This window comes from Pseudovirgaria hyperparasitica (genome assembly GCF_010093815.1).
Source record: "Pseudovirgaria hyperparasitica strain CBS 121739 unplaced genomic scaffold EJ05scaffold_13, whole genome shotgun sequence".
In the NCBI taxonomy this organism is placed as follows: domain Eukaryota; kingdom Fungi; phylum Ascomycota; class Dothideomycetes; order Acrospermales; family Acrospermaceae; genus Pseudovirgaria; species Pseudovirgaria hyperparasitica.
In genome coordinates this window covers 1,172,790-1,189,683 of record NW_022985561.1, presented here as the reverse complement: position 1 = coordinate 1,189,683, position 16,894 = coordinate 1,172,790, and the positions used below count along the sequence as shown (strand labels likewise).

Sequence of the window (16,894 nt, the reverse complement as noted above, 5' to 3'; positions counted from 1 at the left end):
AGTAGTAGTAGTAGTAGTAGTAGTAGTAGTAGTAGTAGTAGTAGTAGTAGTAGTAGTAGTAGTAGTAGTAGTAGTAGTAGTAGTAGTAGTAGTAGAAGTAGTAGTAGTAGAAGTAGAAGTAGTAGTATCAGCACCACCACCACCTCCACTCCCACCAGTGACCAGCAGCAGCAGCAGCAGCAGCATAACCCATCCCATACCATCCACATGACTGCAGATAGATAGATAGCCATATAAACATGCTACATCCCGCTTCCATAACCATCCATAACACCTAGTCTACGCTACTTACCATGAATCCCTGACCCCACCACCTATCTACAACGCACCATGCCTAATCCGCACTAGCTCTTCCCTCTCTCTCCCTCACCCAACCCCTCGCCTCCTCTTCCGCTCGCCCCTCCCGGCCGTGCAACAGACACATGCACCACATGCACCACATGCACCACATGCGACAGGCGGGAAGACAAAGTGGAGTAAAACTAGTCTGGCCTGGCCCCGCTATTGATTGCTGCTCTACGCTGCACGTAATGTACATTCGTGCATGCGTTAGGTATATACATACATACATATATACATCGGGTCGGATTTGCGGGGAAGGGGGTTTTGTTGATGTTATCTGGCCTTTGTTTTTTGTTTTGTTTGAGTGTGTTTGAGTGTGTTTGAGTGTGTTTGAGTGTGTTTGAGTGTGTTTGAGTGTGTTTGAGTGTGTTTGAGTGTGTTTGAGTGTGTTTGAGTGTGTGTGTAATCATCATGGTTGGATTAGACGGAGGGATGGGATGGAGAGATGGATGGATAGATGGACAGGTATTAGATAGATGGTCAGACAGCCCGGATAGGCCAGGCCAGACCCCGCGATCCATCGACGTCATACCCCCCGTGCGTCCATACACCCAATCCATCTCCAGATACACCCAATCCCAGCATAGACCAGACCAACCCTCCCTCTACCAACAGTATCAAACACAACGACGTGACAGGATATGAGGAGCTCATTACTCCAGACATACATACACCCAATCCACATATCTTATCGACATCTTCAAATCCATCTCCATACACATGCACATATCCATCTCCATCCACCATGCTGAAACGGAGACAATGAGGGGTCGCCAGGTGCGGGGAAAAGGGGGGGGCCGGGAGTATGAATAGTAGGTGTATGCTATGCTATGCTATGCTATGCTATGCTATGCTATGTATGACCTGCCTGTCCATGCCATACACAATCATACACAACCATACACAACCATACCATACCATGCCATACCATACCATACCATACCGTACCACCCCATCCATCCATACATCCATCCATACACACAACACAACACACCGCACAGCACAGCCATCCACGACCAGAGGAGAAGAGCGGGGGTGAGGAGGAGGAGGGGGTTAGGGCCCGGAGTCGTGCCACTCATCTCGTCCCGTCCATCCACTCATCCACTCATCCACTCATCCACTCGTCCATCCACCCAGCTATTCATACCAGACCAGACAGACCCTACCTTACCTTACCTTACCTGACACTAATTACTTTAGAATACATTACAATAGGCTCTACTTTCTTGCTTTCTTGGTCGTCTTCTTGTTCTTGTTTGTTTGCTTTCCCCTCATTCTGACCTCTCTATCTCTCTCACTCTCACGTCCTCTCACTCTCACCTATCGCTCTCATTCTCACCTCTCACCTAACTCACTCTCTCTCACACACCTCTCGCACTCTCTCTCACCTCTCACTCTTACTCTCACTCACGACCTGTCCCTTCTCACCCTGCGCCATCATCAAACACCATACCACCCAACAACGTACACACAGCTGCGGATCTCTAATCTATCATCCGAGCTATCTAGCCGACTACTACATACATACCTACCAACCACCCTACTTACCACCCTACTTACCACCTTACATACCACCCTACCCACCCGCCCGGAGCAATCCGATCAAGTGGAGCTTCGTAGCTTCGTAGCTTCGTAACTTCGTAGCTGTAGCTGTCGCAGAGCTATCTATCCACCACAACACAAAGCATCTCCCGGCCGGGAAAGATTCAAACACCACCTCGTGTCCCCCTGCTCTCTCTCTCTGAACCGCTGAACCAGAGAACCATCCGTGCTTTGAGTGCTCCGTGCCGTATCGGTGAGTGCTTTTCCATCTCCTCCTTCTCCTCCGCTTCGTTTTCGATCCCTTGTGCTGGTCATGTCACTATTTTGTGCTGTCTTTTGTGCTGGATTTGTGTGTGATGTGTGTGTATATTGCCGTGGAACGGAGCCGTGGTGTGTATGATCTGTGCGCGGCCGTGTGGTCATGTGGATGTATGTATGTGTGGATGTGTATGTGTATGTGTATATGTTGGCTTCGCTGCTGTGGGTCAAGAAGGCTGTGCTGCTTCGGGGGGACGGTTCACTGGTACTGGCTGATACGTGCTGATACTGACTGGTACTGGGTGTTGCTTTCACAGATCGAGTGCCGGTGGAACGGTCATATCTAGCTGTCCTGGCCCTCTGCCTTCTGCCTTCTGCCTTCTTGGACCGACGTATTTATCGCACTCCGCCTTTCCTCCCTCCCTGCTCGCTCCTCGCTCCTCGAACGTTCCTGTCTGTGGTAGAGATATCAACGGACCTCTCCTCTCTTCTTCTGTCCTCTTCTCTTCTAACGCACCTACCTCTCCGCCTTCCACCCAACCTCCCCACATCACCCTCACAACAAGCCCCCCCCCCCCAAACAACAACAATGACGACCCCCATCGTCGAAGCCGCCAAGCGCAAAACATCCGACGCCCTCACCGCCGCCAAGGGCGTCGTCAAAGAAGCCGAAGCGCCCCTCAAAGCCGCCGCCGAAAACCCCTCCCAAGCCTCCCGCGACATCCTCCACACCCCGCTCATGCGCGCCGCCCTGCCCTTCATCAACGGCGGCCTCTCCGGCATGGCAGCCACCTGCGTCGTCCAGCCCGTGGACATGGTCAAAGTGCGTCTCCAGCTCGCCGGCGAGGGAGGGGCAAAAGGAGGCAGTGCCGGTGCCGGTGTAAGTGCCAGACCCACCGCGCTCTCCGTAGCGAGAGATATCATCAAGGCGGGCAAGGTGCTAGACCTATACTCGGGTCTGAGCGCAGGCCTCCTCCGCCAGGCCGTCTACACGACCGCACGCCTAGGCCTCTTCGACACCATCATGACACGCCTGAGCGCGGCCCCGAACAGCAGCAGCAGCAGCAGCAGCAGCAGCAGCAGCAGCAGCAGCAGCAGCAGCAGCACACGCCCATCCATCGGCTTCAAGGAACGCGCCGCTGCGGGCCTCGCAGCAGGTGGCCTAGCAGCCATGCTCGCAAACCCCGCAGACCTCGCCCTCATCCGGATGCAATCCGACGGCCTCAAACCCGCCGGCGAGCGCGCACGCTACAAATCCGTCATCGACGCCCTGACACGCATCGGCCGAAGCGAAGGCATAACCGCGCTCTGGGCCGGCGCAACACCGACAATCGCACGTGCAATGGCGTTGAATTTCGGACAATTGGCATTCTTCAGCGAGGCCAAGAGCCGGCTGCGGGACAGTTCGACGGTGACGCTGACGCCGCGGATGCAGACGTTGACGGCGAGTGCGTTTGCGGGGTTCTTTGCGAGTTTCTTCAGCTTGCCGTTTGACTTTGTGAAGACGCGGTTGCAAAAACAGCAGCGGGGCCCGGATGGGAAGATGCCGTATCGGAATATGGTTGATTGTTTTGGGAAGGTGGCGAGGGAGGAGGGGGTGTTGAGGTTTTATCGCGGGTTTACGACGTACTATGTGCGGATTGCGCCTCATGCGTATGTTTTCTTTTTTCCTTGATCGTCCTCCTGCGTGGAGATGGCTGGCTAATGACGTTTTGTGTGTAGGATGATCACGCTTATTATTGCGGATTACCTCAACTTCATCACGAAGTGAGCGTCTTGGCGGCAGGGAACATGATTGACCAGACTCGGCCACTCGAGTCGATGCGGAAGCAAGAATTGCAAAGCGTAAGGAACAGATATTGGAGGTGACAATTGCAACGCATCACGAACAGGCGTTATGGATACGGAACGGAACGGAACGGAGTCGGTTTGATATTTTGCAGAAGTACTTCATATTGCCGAATGAAGTGTGTTGTATCAGAGAGAGTTCTGAGTACTAGAGAGTTGAGTTAATATACACGAGACTAATTAGTGCTAGCGTGCCTGCCTTCCATGAGCGAAGTTTCTTCTTCAACACATCCATACGAGTCTACCTGGCTGGCGATAAGCGTGTCCTTGTAAATCGTGCGTACCATTGCCATGTAGGTAGATTTTTCAGATTATATATATATGCATAAATTAGTCATTACATTACAGGCATAGATAAGATTTCATAATAGACGCACTACGAGGAAACTACTAATACTAGAAAAAGTCTCCAAAGACCCCTTGGCGAAGAATAAACTGGGGGGTGTGTGTGTGTGTGGTGAGTTTACGATATGTACTAATGGGACAGGTAAATTGATTACCTACCTACCTAGACAAGGCGAGAGACAGGTTTGAGGTGTCTGGTGTCTTCGCGAAGAAGTTGATATAGATATGAACCACATACCGGTTGTGTATTTCTATATAGGGAGACATGACTATGTATCCACCATCTACAAATCAATCTTCAGTCTCCAGTCTTCAGTCTCTCCTCTCCATCCTTCAGCCGGAACCCGAGTCCCCCAAGCCCCCCAAGCCCCCCAAGCCCCCCAAGTCCCCCAAGTCCCCCAAGCCCCCAACACCGCCCTCACCCCTGCCCCAACGTCTTCACCCGCATCCACTCACTCGTGCCGACCCCCAAATTCAGCCCATTCCGCGCCCACCACCGCCGCACCGCATCCCCACGCGCACCCTCGACCCCATCCTCCAACGCCTCCTCAATATCACAAGTCTTGTACTCGACCTTCAGCCCGCTCTGCTTCCACCACTCCAGCACCTCGCCGTGGCCCATCTTCGTCGCGCCGACGAGCACCTGGTGGTCAAACACCATCTTCTCGCCGCGCAGCTCCGCCCAGTAGTGCAGCAGGTGGACGTGCCCGTGGGTGCTGGCCAGCTTGGCGACCGAGTCCTCGTGTTGCGGGGAGAGGATGCCGCTTTCGGCCCACCAGCGGACGACGGGCAGGGAGCCGGATTGGGTGGCGTGGGAGATGCTTTTGCCTTGCTTGAGCTTGATGGCGGGCGGGCGCTGGGCGCGGAGGCGGATGGTGGGTGTTGGTGTCGGGCCGGAGGCGGGTGTGGATAGGGGCCGTGTGGTGCTGCTGCTGGGCGTGGAGAGGTGTTCGCCGTCGGGGGGCTGGGCGGCGTGCTTCCACCACTCTAGCACCTCGATGCGGCCCTGGGAGCTGGCCTGCTCGAGCGCGGCCTCGGTGTACTTGAGCGGGAGGCCGGAGCGGTACCACCAGTCGAGGACGTGGACGAAGCCGTTGCGCGAGGCGCCGTCGAGGGCCTCGGCGGTGTATTCCTTGACGAGAAAGGACGGGGAGGTGTGCCAGAAGGAGAGCAGGCGGGTGTTGCCGAAGACGGCGGATGCCTTGTCCGGCAGGAAGGTGTGGCCGAAGGTCTCCCAGAAGAGATCCTTGTGGTTCGTTTCGAGATAGGAGAGGAGGGCGGTCTTGGAGAAGCGCATGACGAGCTTGATGCAGAGCCGGGACAGACCCCGGGGGGACTGCACGTTTTGAAGGACAGCCTTGACGTCCTCCAGACGACCGCACAGGATGCTCCATTCGAGCTTCTGCATCAGAGTCTGCGGCCCGGCCTCACTGCTCGCCTGCCTCCACTCCACCGGCACCGGCAGCGTCGTATGCACACCCAACGCCTTGGCCAACTCCCAGTCCTGCGTGAAGTCCAGAATCATAGACCACAGCTCCGGCGGCAGCATCGGAAACTCCTCTCTCTTCCCCTTCGCCGGCTCGAACGCGCGCGTCGGCGGCATGATATTGACGTCCTGCCCAATCACCATCCGGTCCCTCGCAATCCGCACCCCCTCCACCACCTCATCCCGGCCCTCCCAGGCCGCCAGCTTCGTACTCTTCGCGTCCCACAGTATCGGCTGTATGACCCGCACCCAGTTCCACTTCCGCTTCAGCTTGCTCAGCTGCTTCTTCGTGATCGGATTCTCCCACATGAGCGTGTTCATGCACGGCACCAGCAAGATCTTCTTCGTGACGTCCCAGCTGCGCAGCACCGTGAGCCACACATTCTCCGCCGCGATCCCATGCAGCATACGGGCAATATTATCCGAGTCCCAGGGCAGCAAGATGAGGAGGTTCGCCCACTGGCACAGTTCTGCGGCCCAGGCCTCGACCGACTGGCCAGACACGCCCGTCGGGGAGGTAAAGTCTTCTGCCCGCTCGGAATCGTAGTATTTGTAGTTGACCTCGTCCACGCCATGGAGCTGGCGGAGGAGAGGGCGTATTATGCCTTGCTCAAAGTGTATGTTCGGCCATCGACCATTTATCGGGTACGGGGAAGCAATGAGGACGTTGAGGTATCTTCGGTTCGGCGTTGCTGATTGTGTGCCCGGGCGGTGTGTTGCGAGGCCAGGCGAGTAGCACCTGTCAGACATTGCGTGAGAGCTCGCTGATGAACCGACTTCTCGTGACACTATGCAGGTATCTCTGGTAGTACGTGGGTGGGAAATTTGAGCAAGCTCGTAGGTATGCAGACAGACAGAAAGACATCAAAGATAAATTGCGGGTTCAGCTCTGACGCTCAACGCCACCTAGACTAGTGGGGCATCGTCAGGACCCTCATAATAAGGTTCAGGGATCCACCGGACCTCGACGTCAGGGTAGATGTGAATCTCCACAGGTATTCACATTTACACGCAGTCTTGGACAGTAGATGCATGTGAAAAGAATAGATCGATGTCACGCGTCTTCATTATAAACACGAGTGTTTTTCCCAAACAGGCATATGTACAGTGACATGGATAGGTAGTGCTTAAGTGGTGGTCTTAGCGTCCCCACTCCTGAGCCAATTAGAATCCTCGTTATTCATCTGCTCCAACACGCAACATATATATATATGTAAAGGTATCGTTTTTAAGGTAAATCGCCATTTTCACACGCGAACATATCCGAGAGTCAGTATATAAATATGCTCGTATCGTAAAAGGGATAGAATACCGGGCTGTCAAGTGTCTGCATCTGCTTCATCGGTAGAATCCCTCGTCCCCACCGGCCCAGTGCCCTCCTTGAGCAGTCTGCGGAGGTGGCTGATATGCTTGATATGCTCCTGTTCCGGCTGGTGGCAGGTTTGGACTTCCCGGGATAGCGGGTGGTGGATGATTCGGCTGAGATGGTGCGGAGGGCTGAACAAAGGTCGCTTGGCTGTACATACTAGTCGGAGAATCATAACTAGCCTGACGATGCGGTTGCTGCTGCTGCGGCGGTGGCGGCTGCCCGTAGTTCTCGTACGGTGCTTGAGGTGGGCCTGGTGGTGCATGTGACGGGGGTGGATATGCACCGCCTGGACGGTTTTCAACGGGGGAGTCGAATTGCCCAGTAGATAGTTCCTGTGGCACCCCACCTGGAGGAAAAGCCATGGAGTGAGGACGCTGTCCACCAGGAGGTCCGCTGTTCAGTCTTTGAGATTGTGGGCCTTGTGGTGGAGGTGCCTGGTGATGTTGCTGCGGCGGAGGGCCACCACTGGCCCCTGGGAGCGCATTGGGCGGCGGGTACATGTGCGCCGGTGCCGGCTTCGGGCTTTGACTTGGGCGCTGTTGCGGTTGTTGGCCTGGAGGAACCATCATGAATGGTGCTGGTCCATTTTGCGGAGGATATGAATTCTCAGGAGGTGCAGGGGAATAGAAACGCTGAGGACCAGGAGCTCCAGGGCCATACTGAGGATAGTTCTGCTGAGAGGGGGGAGCATAGCTGTATGGTCGCTGTGTGTGCGAGTATGTAGGCTGCGGAGGATGGGACATGCTAGCTTCGAGGAGCGACTCATAGTCTCGGCGTGCTTTGATAAACTTCTCATTCAGCTGAGTAAAGTCGTCTGCTTTACGGTCAGTATCATGTCTGCAACCGAGTTACAGGCTGCGTACCTTTCTTTTGTGAGTACTTCCCGATGAGCTCAATTAGCTTAGGCCTGATTGCCAGTGTGGAATGGTAGAGCTCAGTGATTTCCTCATTGTCTCTTACATCGCCCTCGGCCCTCGAGCTCGTGCTCAGGAGTGCAAGCAGCTTTTCCACGTTCCTGATTTGAGCAAAGACCTCTCCCTCCATCTGTGCTTCTCGCTGTAGCTCCTCCTGAGTAGGATCCTGCAGCTTCTCGACGTAATTCAAGGGAAAGATGCCGCTCTGGCCACGGAGTGAACCCTTCCACCAGTCCTTGTATACAGATTCGAGTACGGCAATGACATCACCCTTGCGGAATTGCAGTTCTCCCGGTTCAGACGGCTGGAAGTCGAAGAGCGCGCGTACACGTGAGACTGTAGCCGCTGTGGTCCCTGACGGAACAGGCTGCGATGGAGTTTCAGTGGGAGCAGAAGTCGAGGTGGTTTGGGCTGGACTGGGCTTGGTTCCCGCCTTGCTGGCAGCGGCGGCCGAGTCCTTCACCGACAGAGCGAGCGCCATTTGCAGCTCTTCTTCCTCTTTCTGGCGGTCCGACTCACTGATCTGTGTCTTCTGTGGTTTTGAAGGAGGCCTTAGTTCGGGATCTATCCTAGCATCAGCTACTGCCACCTGCTTTCTAGTCGTGAGAGCCTACTTTGCGTCTTCAGCCTCATATATGCCTGCTCCATGATGCCCAGATCGGGATCCTTCTTGAACATCTCTGTCCATTCTGCCATCCTTTCGAGTATCTTCGTCTTGACTTGCTGGTGTGTGTTCTGCTTGAGTCAGCAAGGGACGGCACATGAAGAGAGCCGGTCGTACCCTGTCTCCAGCCAGCCTGATCATCGCATCCGTAAAGCTCCTCGAGGCAAGCTCTCTGTGCATCTTGTTTCCGCAGTTCTGCGATAGCGCATTCGCTAATTCGAGGGTATATAACTGAACATTGGCGTTGCGGTGGGCAAGCCGCTTGATCATTGCGGCAACGGCGTTCTTTGCTCTGTGCCATTGTCAGCTATGCTTGTTCTACATTGCCTGCCCCTATGCGCGCGGCGATATGTCAAAGAGTGTGAGAGACGTACCCTGCCTCATCGGAGCCCACTTTGTCACAGACATCCTATACATAGACCTATCAGCATTCTCATCTCTTCATGTCGACTCTAAGAGCCGCGCTATGTCAAGCGTGTGCACTCCATCTGAGCTTCTCATCACGACCGGCTCTTTGGCTTATGCCCATATTTGTAGAAGCTGTAGAAGTCACGCACCAGGATAAATTCCCAATTCTCGCTCGTCAGGTTTTCGTCGGTCGCCTTGGCTACGGAGCAACAAGTCAGACATTCATGGCTAGATAGTTACTGCGCCAGGAGGCAAAACGTACCGACAGCATCGTCAAAGGCATTCTGTTGTGCCCTGAACATATTTCCCAGGGAAGGTCTGCGTAGATAATGGTGGAGTGTTTTTAGAGTATAGTGAGTCGGAAAGTTAGGGTGTCGAAAGAGAAGGGAAAGGCTGAATTCGTGGTTGTAGTAGGTGTGGTGGTTGTAGGCAGCGAGCAGATCGGCTTGCGTGCGTTGCCAGATGATGTCGGAGCTCCAAGACGCCTGCGCCCGCCTGCCCCCACCGCCACAACTTAGGGCTTTCGGGTTAGATCTGATGCTTCCCGCCCGCGCTGGGTATCGGCAGTGTCGTCACGCGCTGACGAAGAGTGACCCGAATTAGGAACACGACACGCGGTCGAGTCGCGCCGCAGTCATTATATTATTTACAAACATGCCAACACTGGAGGATGCAATAGTCACAAGATATGACAGCACACGTTTGCGGCGATTCCCGTGTCCGTCACACAAAGCACAACTCTGGAATCTGTCCAATGTACGTTCAAAAGAGGTGTAAGAAATTCGCTAGCATTTCAAGAAAGCAGCGAGCACGCTATTTAGAAGAAAGCTCCTTGCTTTGTGTGTGATTTCCAGCGGCATGTACAAAACAATACAACATTGTCCCGTTCGATTCGCCAAGTACGCCCAGCGAATATAAACATTCAGAGCTGTTCCCAGGAAGCTCTATGGTATCCAACAGTGTTTAATGCAATGCTATGAAGAAGTGCATGCCCGACCGACTTTTCTAGTGTTCCCGCTTTGCGTTGCGCTTGCTGGAGGTGCCAGATCATGGTCTTCTTGTAGGTGTGCTCCGATATGAAGGGGTTGCCAAACGGCGGGCTGGTAGTGCAGAAGTGTGACCATTTCTCAAATAGTCGGCCATCAAGCGAAGAGCATAGTATGGCGTGTGATCTTCAGGCAGCCTCGGGATGCGGCGGCGAAAAAGTACGGGCTAAACAGGAAACAAGGTAGATATGAAGCAATGTCTCGCTTTGCGGTGGAGCGAGCGCATGACAAGAGAGCCTCCTTACGAGCTCCCTTTCTTCCGGCGCTCTTCCGCACGAGCTTGTCTTGCTGCTCGGACGAGTGGCGCTAGACTGTTTAGCGGTTCTGCCGTTTGGATGAAAGGATGCTGGTGCATAGTCAGTCATACATGTCCATCTTTCTCAGCTGATTCCTCTGGATGGCATACCTTGAGCAGGTCGTGGGCACTTGCTCGCTTGTCGGGCTCAACCTTTAGAGCGAATTGAAGGAAATCTTTAAAGACTGGCGAGAGTTGCTCCTCTTCTTTGATGGTCGGCGTACCGTTCGTCGCGATGAGCCACAGGGCACGCAGGGGAGACTCGTTGAGATATGGTGGTTCGCCTTCAATCATTTCGATCGCCATGATGCCCAAGCTCCAGATGTCGACTTTCCTGCCGTACTCCTTCCTGGTGACAACTTCGGGGGCCATCCAGTAGGGAGTGCCCACCATTGTTGTACGCTTGGTGTGTGATTCATTGATCTGTGCGCAGAATCCGAAATCAGCTGCAAAGGCATGTCAGTCAGCACTGCTCCGAGTCCTGTTAAGAGACTTTTCCATCGTACTCAGCTTGATCTGACCGTCTTGCGAAAGCAGGATATTGTCAGACTTGATGTCTCTGTGTATCACGCCTTTGGAGTGCAGATGCTGCAGACCGTGCAACGTCTAGCTCAGGGTCAGTCAATGTTTCACGTGCGGCCGAGTTTGCAAACCTCTCGACAGACTGCGCTGATCTGGCCCTCGGTCATGATATTGAAGGTGACGACATCGGTCAGACTGCCGCCCTCCATGTACTCCATGACAACCCACAGGTCGTCCTTGACGAGGAAACTGTCCATGAAATTCACGATATTCTTGTGCTTGCTCTCTTTCATCACGATGATTTCATTGATGATCAAGTCCTTCTTGGGCTGCTGGTCGAGATTCATCTGCTTGATGGCCACACATTTGTTTGTGTTTACCTCGTAAGCAGTAAACACTCCACCGGAGGCGCCTTGGCCGATCTTGTTGAGATTGCGATACCTCTTTGTCGGATCGGCATTCGTACAGATGGCGCGGAGTCTGGTGACGATGTCTGGACCCTGACTTTGACGCGGGCGCTGTCGTGGGCGTGGGGCAGGTCCAATCTTGTTTGCTTGAGACAGCGCGGTAGGAGGAGGAATGTTTTCGGGAGCGGTGGTCTGGGCAAACTGCTGAGCCGGCGATGGGGTCGGAGCGGCTCTCTGCGAGGGGTGAGTTGGTGGAGATGGTTGGTGTCTGGTGCTTTGGCTGCGGGTCAGTGACTGGGGTGCGTCACGCGAAGGATGTGCCTGCTGCTGTGGAGGTGAGTACTGGCGGGATGACGAGTGCTGCTGAGCAGCAAGCACGGCCTGCTCCTGCTGCTGTGAGTACTGGGCGGCAGTGCCACCAATTGCGGAGTCGTATGCAGGATGCGGTGGACCGCTTCCGCCCGTCGTATTGGCTCGTGATCGGGGAGCGGACTGCGGGGTGGGGTGCGACGTTTCGTTGATTGTAGGGGGTGCATATTGTACGGCAGGAAAATCTTCCTGTGGCCGTGGTTGGCCGAGAGGAAGATTGACGAGGGGCGCGGGGGCTGGGGGTTGGTGCGGTCTGGTGCTGGCGCTGGCGGTGGTGGTGGTGCTGCTGCTGCTCGGGCCTGCAGAGCCGGCGGATGATGGTGGAGGCCTCGGGGCCGGGCGATTCGGAATCAAGTTCCCATTCGGATGGGGAGAGGTGGGAATGGAGGTTGCGGTGTGGCTTCGCGGGATCGGAGGCGGTGCTCGGGGGTTCTCAAAACTATCTATGTCATTGCGTGGGAATCGGGGGCTCGTTGGAGGGCTGATGAGGTTGTTCGCACCCGTCTGTGAAATACTTGGACTAATACCACCACCACCTTGGAATGCATAGCCTTGACCCTGCTGGGGATGCGTATGCCCAAACTTGTCCCATATGCCATCATCCGTCCTGCCCTCGGCGTTTTCCTTGTAAAAGGCCACAACGTCGGCGAGGGCCTCGGGATGCTGCTGCTGCTCCTTTTCGGTGATGCCTTCACGCTCGAGCATTCGCTGCCATTCTTTCGGCAGTCCCTGTAAAGATTAGTGGGTAGCTTTGCTATAGCTGCGGTGCAAATCGGATCATCATCATGAACAAGGACAGCGCAAGAGAGAGAGAGAGAGATAGATGGGACAAAAACCTTCACCATAGTCTAGTATAAGCGGTCCACCAAAAGAGAACTTACAGTGTATAGGCCGGTTTCATTGTCGATGCTGACGTGGGTAACGTGCATCGGGTTCGTGGGCGTGGATATGGTGGGACGTCGCGGAGAGCCTACGAGGTTGCTGACGAAGCTGGAGAAACCGCCCTTCTTCTTGCCGCCATCGGACCTTCTCTTCTTTTGAGTTTCGGACTCGTCCGAATAGCGCTGTCTCGGGCTCATTGTTCCGTCGCTGCGCGGAGGAGTGATGGTGTCCATGGTGCGGGTGAGAGCAGCAAAGCTGGCGCTCTGACGAAGCTTCGGCGAGGTGTAACGCGGATCGGTCGTGTAGGCGCGGGATGGGGATGGACGTTGCGGAGGACGAGAGGAGGAGGAGTGGAGGTGAGAGTTGTTAGTGGAGTGAGTAGCCTGAATGTTACTGTAAACGGCGGCGGCGTCGAAGGAGAAGGGCGCGCCAATCAGATCCGGGTAGGAGGAGTTCGTCAGCAAGGCAGCAGAGGTAGCAGGCTGGCTGCGGGGAGGGTCCGAAGTGTTGAAGGACGAGTTTGGCGACGGGTGAATGTTGGTGTAAGCATGGGCAGAGTCGACGGGGTTGGAGGAGAGGATGTGGTTGTTGTTGTTGTTGTTGAAGTCGGAGGGGACACGGCGGGTGGGTCCAGCAGAAGAGGGTTGGTGGTGGGTGTAGTGGTGGGTGTGGTTGTGGTTGTGGTTCTGGTGGTTCTGGTGGTGGTGGTGGTGGTAGTAGTGAGGGTGGTTCTGGGTCTGGGTCTGGGTCTGCTGGTGCTGGAACTGGCTCTGGTGCTGCGGAAGCGGGCTAGCTATGACGGGGCTCGGGGCAGAAGGAGAGCGGCTATTAGGGTCCAGGGATCCGGGGAAATGTGCAATCGGAGGCTTCTTGGACAGTTTCCTGGGTTTCTGCGAGTGCGAGGATGCGGTGGAGGACAGCGAAGAAGAAGAGTCGGCCATGATGTGTGTGTGGATGTGAATGAAGCTGGCCCAGCAGTCCTGAAGCGACGGGGCTGCTTGGTCCAGACAGCGACGGCGGCACTGACACTGACTGACTGACTGACTGACTGACTGACAGGCCGTGTCCAGTTGGTACGACAGCGGACAAGGCGAGTGGAGACTGAGTGAGTGGACAGTTGGTGCGGCCTGCAAATGGATCTAATCAATCAACTGGAAAAAGCTGCGCAGTTTTGTTGATTTGTGGGGGAAAAAGGCTGGAGAGAGAGTCGTGTGTGTGTGTGTGTGTGTGTGTGTGTGTGTGTGTGTGTTGACGACGCGACCGGCTGATTCGACGGATGCACGCTGCAGAGAAGAGTCGACGCAGGCTGCAGAAGCTGTGGAGAAAGGCGGATGCAGACTGCACTGCCCACAGCCTGGAGTGCTGTAGTCTTCTTCTTGGAGTCTTGGAGTCTTGGACGGCGAGCTGGATGATGCAGGCACAGGCGACAGGAGGGCGGTTTGAGTTGATGATGATGATGATGGTGGTGGTAGTGGTGGTGATGATGATACTCTCAGCGACGACGGCGACAGTCAGACCACAGACAAGAAGATGCAGCAGCAGCAGCAGCAAGCAGCGCAAAAGAAAACGAGAATTGCAAGGATTGATATTATGGCCAGCAAGAAAGAAGAAGCTGACGACGACGTTCAACTTGTCTTTCGCTCTCTCTCTATCCTTTTTTTCTTCTTCTTCTCCTTCTCCGTCTTCTTCTCCTTTGCTTTCCTCTTCAGGGCCACCTTATTACTTCTCTCTTACACACTAATCATAAACACTCTGGTTTAAACTCCACCACTGCACTGGAACTGACTGGACAGCAGCCAGTCTTGTCGTGAGCTCGGGTGCGCTGCTGGCTGGGGAGGCTGCTTGCTGCTCAAACTTAAGTTTGCCCCTAGTGTTGCTATCAGCCGGGTATCGCTGCTCTATGTTGATGATGATACTGTGGTATCGCCATAATCTCTCACTATCTAGTAGCTATCTCTGTTCAACATGTCCCTATAATTATCCCTCTATCTTCATAGTGTAATTTGCATAGTATATACATTTATGATATATCTTTCTACTCTTCTCGTAGGCCTCTCTCTCTCTCCCATCTAAGCATGACGCGACCACACACACACACACCCTTGTAGCAGATACCAGGGGCGTGTCAAGCTGTTTTGATTGCATTCTCCACTCACTCTCTGACCGACCCGTCTTTACTTTGCTGCCAACCTTGCTCTACACGCTCTCCCTCTCATCTTCCTCGTCTCAAGGCGCCAGATCCCCCCCTTGTGCATAGCAAATTGCAAAATCCGTGCTTTTTCTTCGTCGTCGTCGTCGTCGTCTTCTTCTGCCCACCAGCCGGCGGCCCCAAACCAGCGCAACGCCGGCCGCTCTGGCTGGCTGGCTGTTCTGGCCATTGCGGTGAACGGTGAACATGTAACGTCCCTACCACCACCTACCGACATATTACACACGACATACTAGCTAGGTACATTGTGCATACTACATACATCCTAGGTACATAGGGTAGTAGTAGTACTACATACCTAGTATACATATGTACATACATCCAAGCTTCCAACGTCGTCCCGCTAATTACCAGAATCGGGGGAAACAGCCTTTGTTTCAAATCTCGCAAATCCGAAACCCCGTCGTCACGCCTCACTAGCCAAGGAAGGCTACATCTACAGAAAAACCCTCTCCCCGTCAAATCACAACCTCCACTCGACTCAATCCTGCTACAGTAAATTTACCCATGCATCATCATCCGCCGCCGCCGCACCCTTTGCCCTGCTAAGTAATTAATTGCCCTTTTTTTGGAGGGGACTCCCTGCTGTTGAAGTCCCCCGACATCGGACTCCGTCCAGCAGCGTTGTTGTTGTTGTCGTCCAAGGGCAGTAATCAGGTCTGGACGTTGTGGAAGCGGCTACAGTACTGTAGGTGCTGATTGTTGCTTGTAGTGGTTTGACAGACAAGACACAAAAAGCAATCCCCCATCGCACAGCGTCGTCGCACTTCAAACGGCGGCGTCGGGCTTCATGTCGATGTTGATTAGCACAATCGCTGCCTAGACAGCTAATACTGTAGATAGACAGACAGACGGACGGACTGACAAAACGGCACTTCTTTTCCACGTGCCATGATGGATCGTCCCCACCGAAAAACCTTTTCCATGCATTCCAATCCTTCGTTCCTTCCTTCCTTCCTTTCTTCTACTACAACCATCCTTCCATCATTCCTTCCTTCTTCCATGCCCATCAACTGCCCCGTGCACTTTACACTTTCGCTACAGTAACAGTAACAGTAACACCGCCCTAGACACACAAAGTTCGAACGACCATGAACCATGGCGGGTCATGTGATCTCGCCACACACACGCTGTGGGATTCCTATTAGGTAATCCTCATTACTCAGAACTTATTCAGCGTTAGGCACGTATATATAGCACATAGATAGACTTAGTAGACACGTTAATTAATTTTGCCACGTCTAATTTACCAAAGTTCCCACAACGCACGCACAAAATATTATTATTATTCGCAACATCGTAGGCAGGTGGGCAGACACACCTCACTCCCCATCACCATCCATTAAGCCTCTATTTTCTACTCAACCCCAAGCAACAGCGATCTGCGCCCCTCCCATGCATCATCGTACTTATGTACTTGCATCTTTGCCCATTGACCCCGCCTGTCTTCCCACGTGGCCTTTTCGCGTGTTTCGTTGCCGGTGCCGTTCTCTGCTGATCCGGTCGATCTCGCGCGCCCTTGCTTCCCTCGGCTTGTCGATCGGCTTGCCTGCTACTGCTACTACTACTACAGTACGTACCTATGTATGTAATATTACGGACCGAGGCTTGTAGGGGCTAGTGATTAGACACCGGCCGGCAGAACAGACCGGATAAGGCGGACTGGCGGCGCTTGTGGCTTGTTGGCTTCGTTCGGGACCGTTGTGAGAACGGGGCGGGTGAGGGTCAGATGCTAATTAGAGATGTGCGTGGGATAGGGTAGTTAGGGTAGGGGTGGGATATATTCGCGTGCCTCATTCCTCAGGCAGCACTCTCTCCAAGATAAAATGAATACCTCACAACTGACGACAATCAGCCATCACCCTACACCTTCTTCTTCCACCACTCCCTCCTTCCCCTTCCCCTTCTCCCTCCTTCTCCCTCCTTCTCCCTCCTTCTCCCCTCCTTCTCCCTCTACACATCCCCACCCCCATCCCCACCCCTTTCCC

At 54.2% G+C, this 16,894-nt stretch overlaps 8 protein-coding genes across 8 annotated transcripts in view; 4 read left to right on the top strand and 4 right to left on the bottom strand.

Annotated features, from left to right (window-relative positions):
* Positions 1-367, bottom strand: part of EJ05DRAFT_113366 (uncharacterized protein) — a 697-nt gene extending 330 nt beyond the window's left edge. Inside the window, exon 1 of the mRNA XM_033739009.1 lies at positions 1-367. This exon is cut by the window's left edge and continues 330 nt beyond it. Coding sequence (XP_033598175.1) covers positions 1-198 — 198 coding nt within the window. The 5' untranslated portion in view covers positions 199-367.
* Positions 368-2,695: 2,328 nt separating this feature from the next.
* EJ05DRAFT_478679 (mitochondrial 2-oxoglutarate/malate carrier protein-like protein) lies at positions 2,696-4,216 on the top strand. Its single transcript, XM_033744514.1, has 2 exons — positions 2,696-3,795; positions 3,865-4,216. The coding sequence occupies exons 1-2, from the start codon at positions 2,732-2,734 to the stop codon at positions 3,911-3,913; spliced, it is 1,113 nt and encodes a 370-aa protein (XP_033598174.1). The 5' UTR covers positions 2,696-2,731; the 3' UTR covers positions 3,914-4,216.
* A 530-nt stretch (positions 4,217-4,746) lies between these two features.
* EJ05DRAFT_113285 (uncharacterized protein) lies at positions 4,747-6,865 on the bottom strand. The gene has a single exon (XM_033739008.1). The coding sequence runs from the start codon at positions 6,569-6,571 to the stop codon at positions 4,754-4,756; it is 1,818 nt and encodes a 605-aa protein (XP_033598173.1). The 5' UTR covers positions 6,572-6,865; the 3' UTR covers positions 4,747-4,753.
* A 294-nt stretch (positions 6,866-7,159) lies between these two features.
* Positions 7,160-9,478, bottom strand: EJ05DRAFT_503175 (uncharacterized protein; the record flags this gene model as incomplete). The annotated part of the gene is made up of 7 exons (XM_033747384.1): positions 7,160-8,004; positions 8,054-8,668; positions 8,719-8,839; positions 8,886-9,060; positions 9,143-9,177; positions 9,326-9,375; positions 9,439-9,478. 7 exons carry the CDS (start codon positions 9,476-9,478, stop codon positions 7,160-7,162), a joined length of 1,881 nt encoding a protein of 626 aa, XP_033598172.1.
* A 985-nt stretch (positions 9,479-10,463) lies between these two features.
* EJ05DRAFT_494073 (Pkinase-domain-containing protein) lies at positions 10,464-12,894 on the bottom strand (the record flags this gene model as incomplete). Its single annotated transcript, XM_033746165.1, has 5 exons — positions 10,464-10,568; positions 10,629-10,963; positions 11,024-11,123; positions 11,171-12,544; positions 12,697-12,894. 5 exons carry the CDS (start codon positions 12,892-12,894, stop codon positions 10,464-10,466), a joined length of 2,112 nt encoding a protein of 703 aa, XP_033598171.1.
* Positions 12,839-13,855, top strand: EJ05DRAFT_113224 (uncharacterized protein). Its single transcript, XM_033739007.1, has 2 exons — positions 12,839-13,121; positions 13,211-13,855. The coding sequence occupies exon 2, from the start codon at positions 13,246-13,248 to the stop codon at positions 13,735-13,737; it is 492 nt and encodes a 163-aa protein (XP_033598170.1). The 5' UTR covers positions 12,839-13,121; positions 13,211-13,245; the 3' UTR covers positions 13,738-13,855.
* On the top strand, positions 13,807-14,695 carry EJ05DRAFT_113211 (uncharacterized protein). Its single transcript, XM_033739006.1, has one exon. It carries the CDS (start codon positions 13,974-13,976, stop codon positions 14,436-14,438), a length of 465 nt encoding a protein of 154 aa, XP_033598169.1. The 5' UTR covers positions 13,807-13,973; the 3' UTR covers positions 14,439-14,695.
* Positions 14,696-16,118: 1,423 nt separating this feature from the next.
* On the top strand, positions 16,119-16,626 carry EJ05DRAFT_113184 (uncharacterized protein). The gene is made up of 2 exons (XM_033739005.1): positions 16,119-16,213; positions 16,285-16,626. Exon 2 carries the CDS (start codon positions 16,302-16,304, stop codon positions 16,518-16,520), a length of 219 nt encoding a protein of 72 aa, XP_033598168.1. The 5' UTR covers positions 16,119-16,213; positions 16,285-16,301; the 3' UTR covers positions 16,521-16,626.
* Positions 16,627-16,894: the final 268 nt, after the last annotated feature.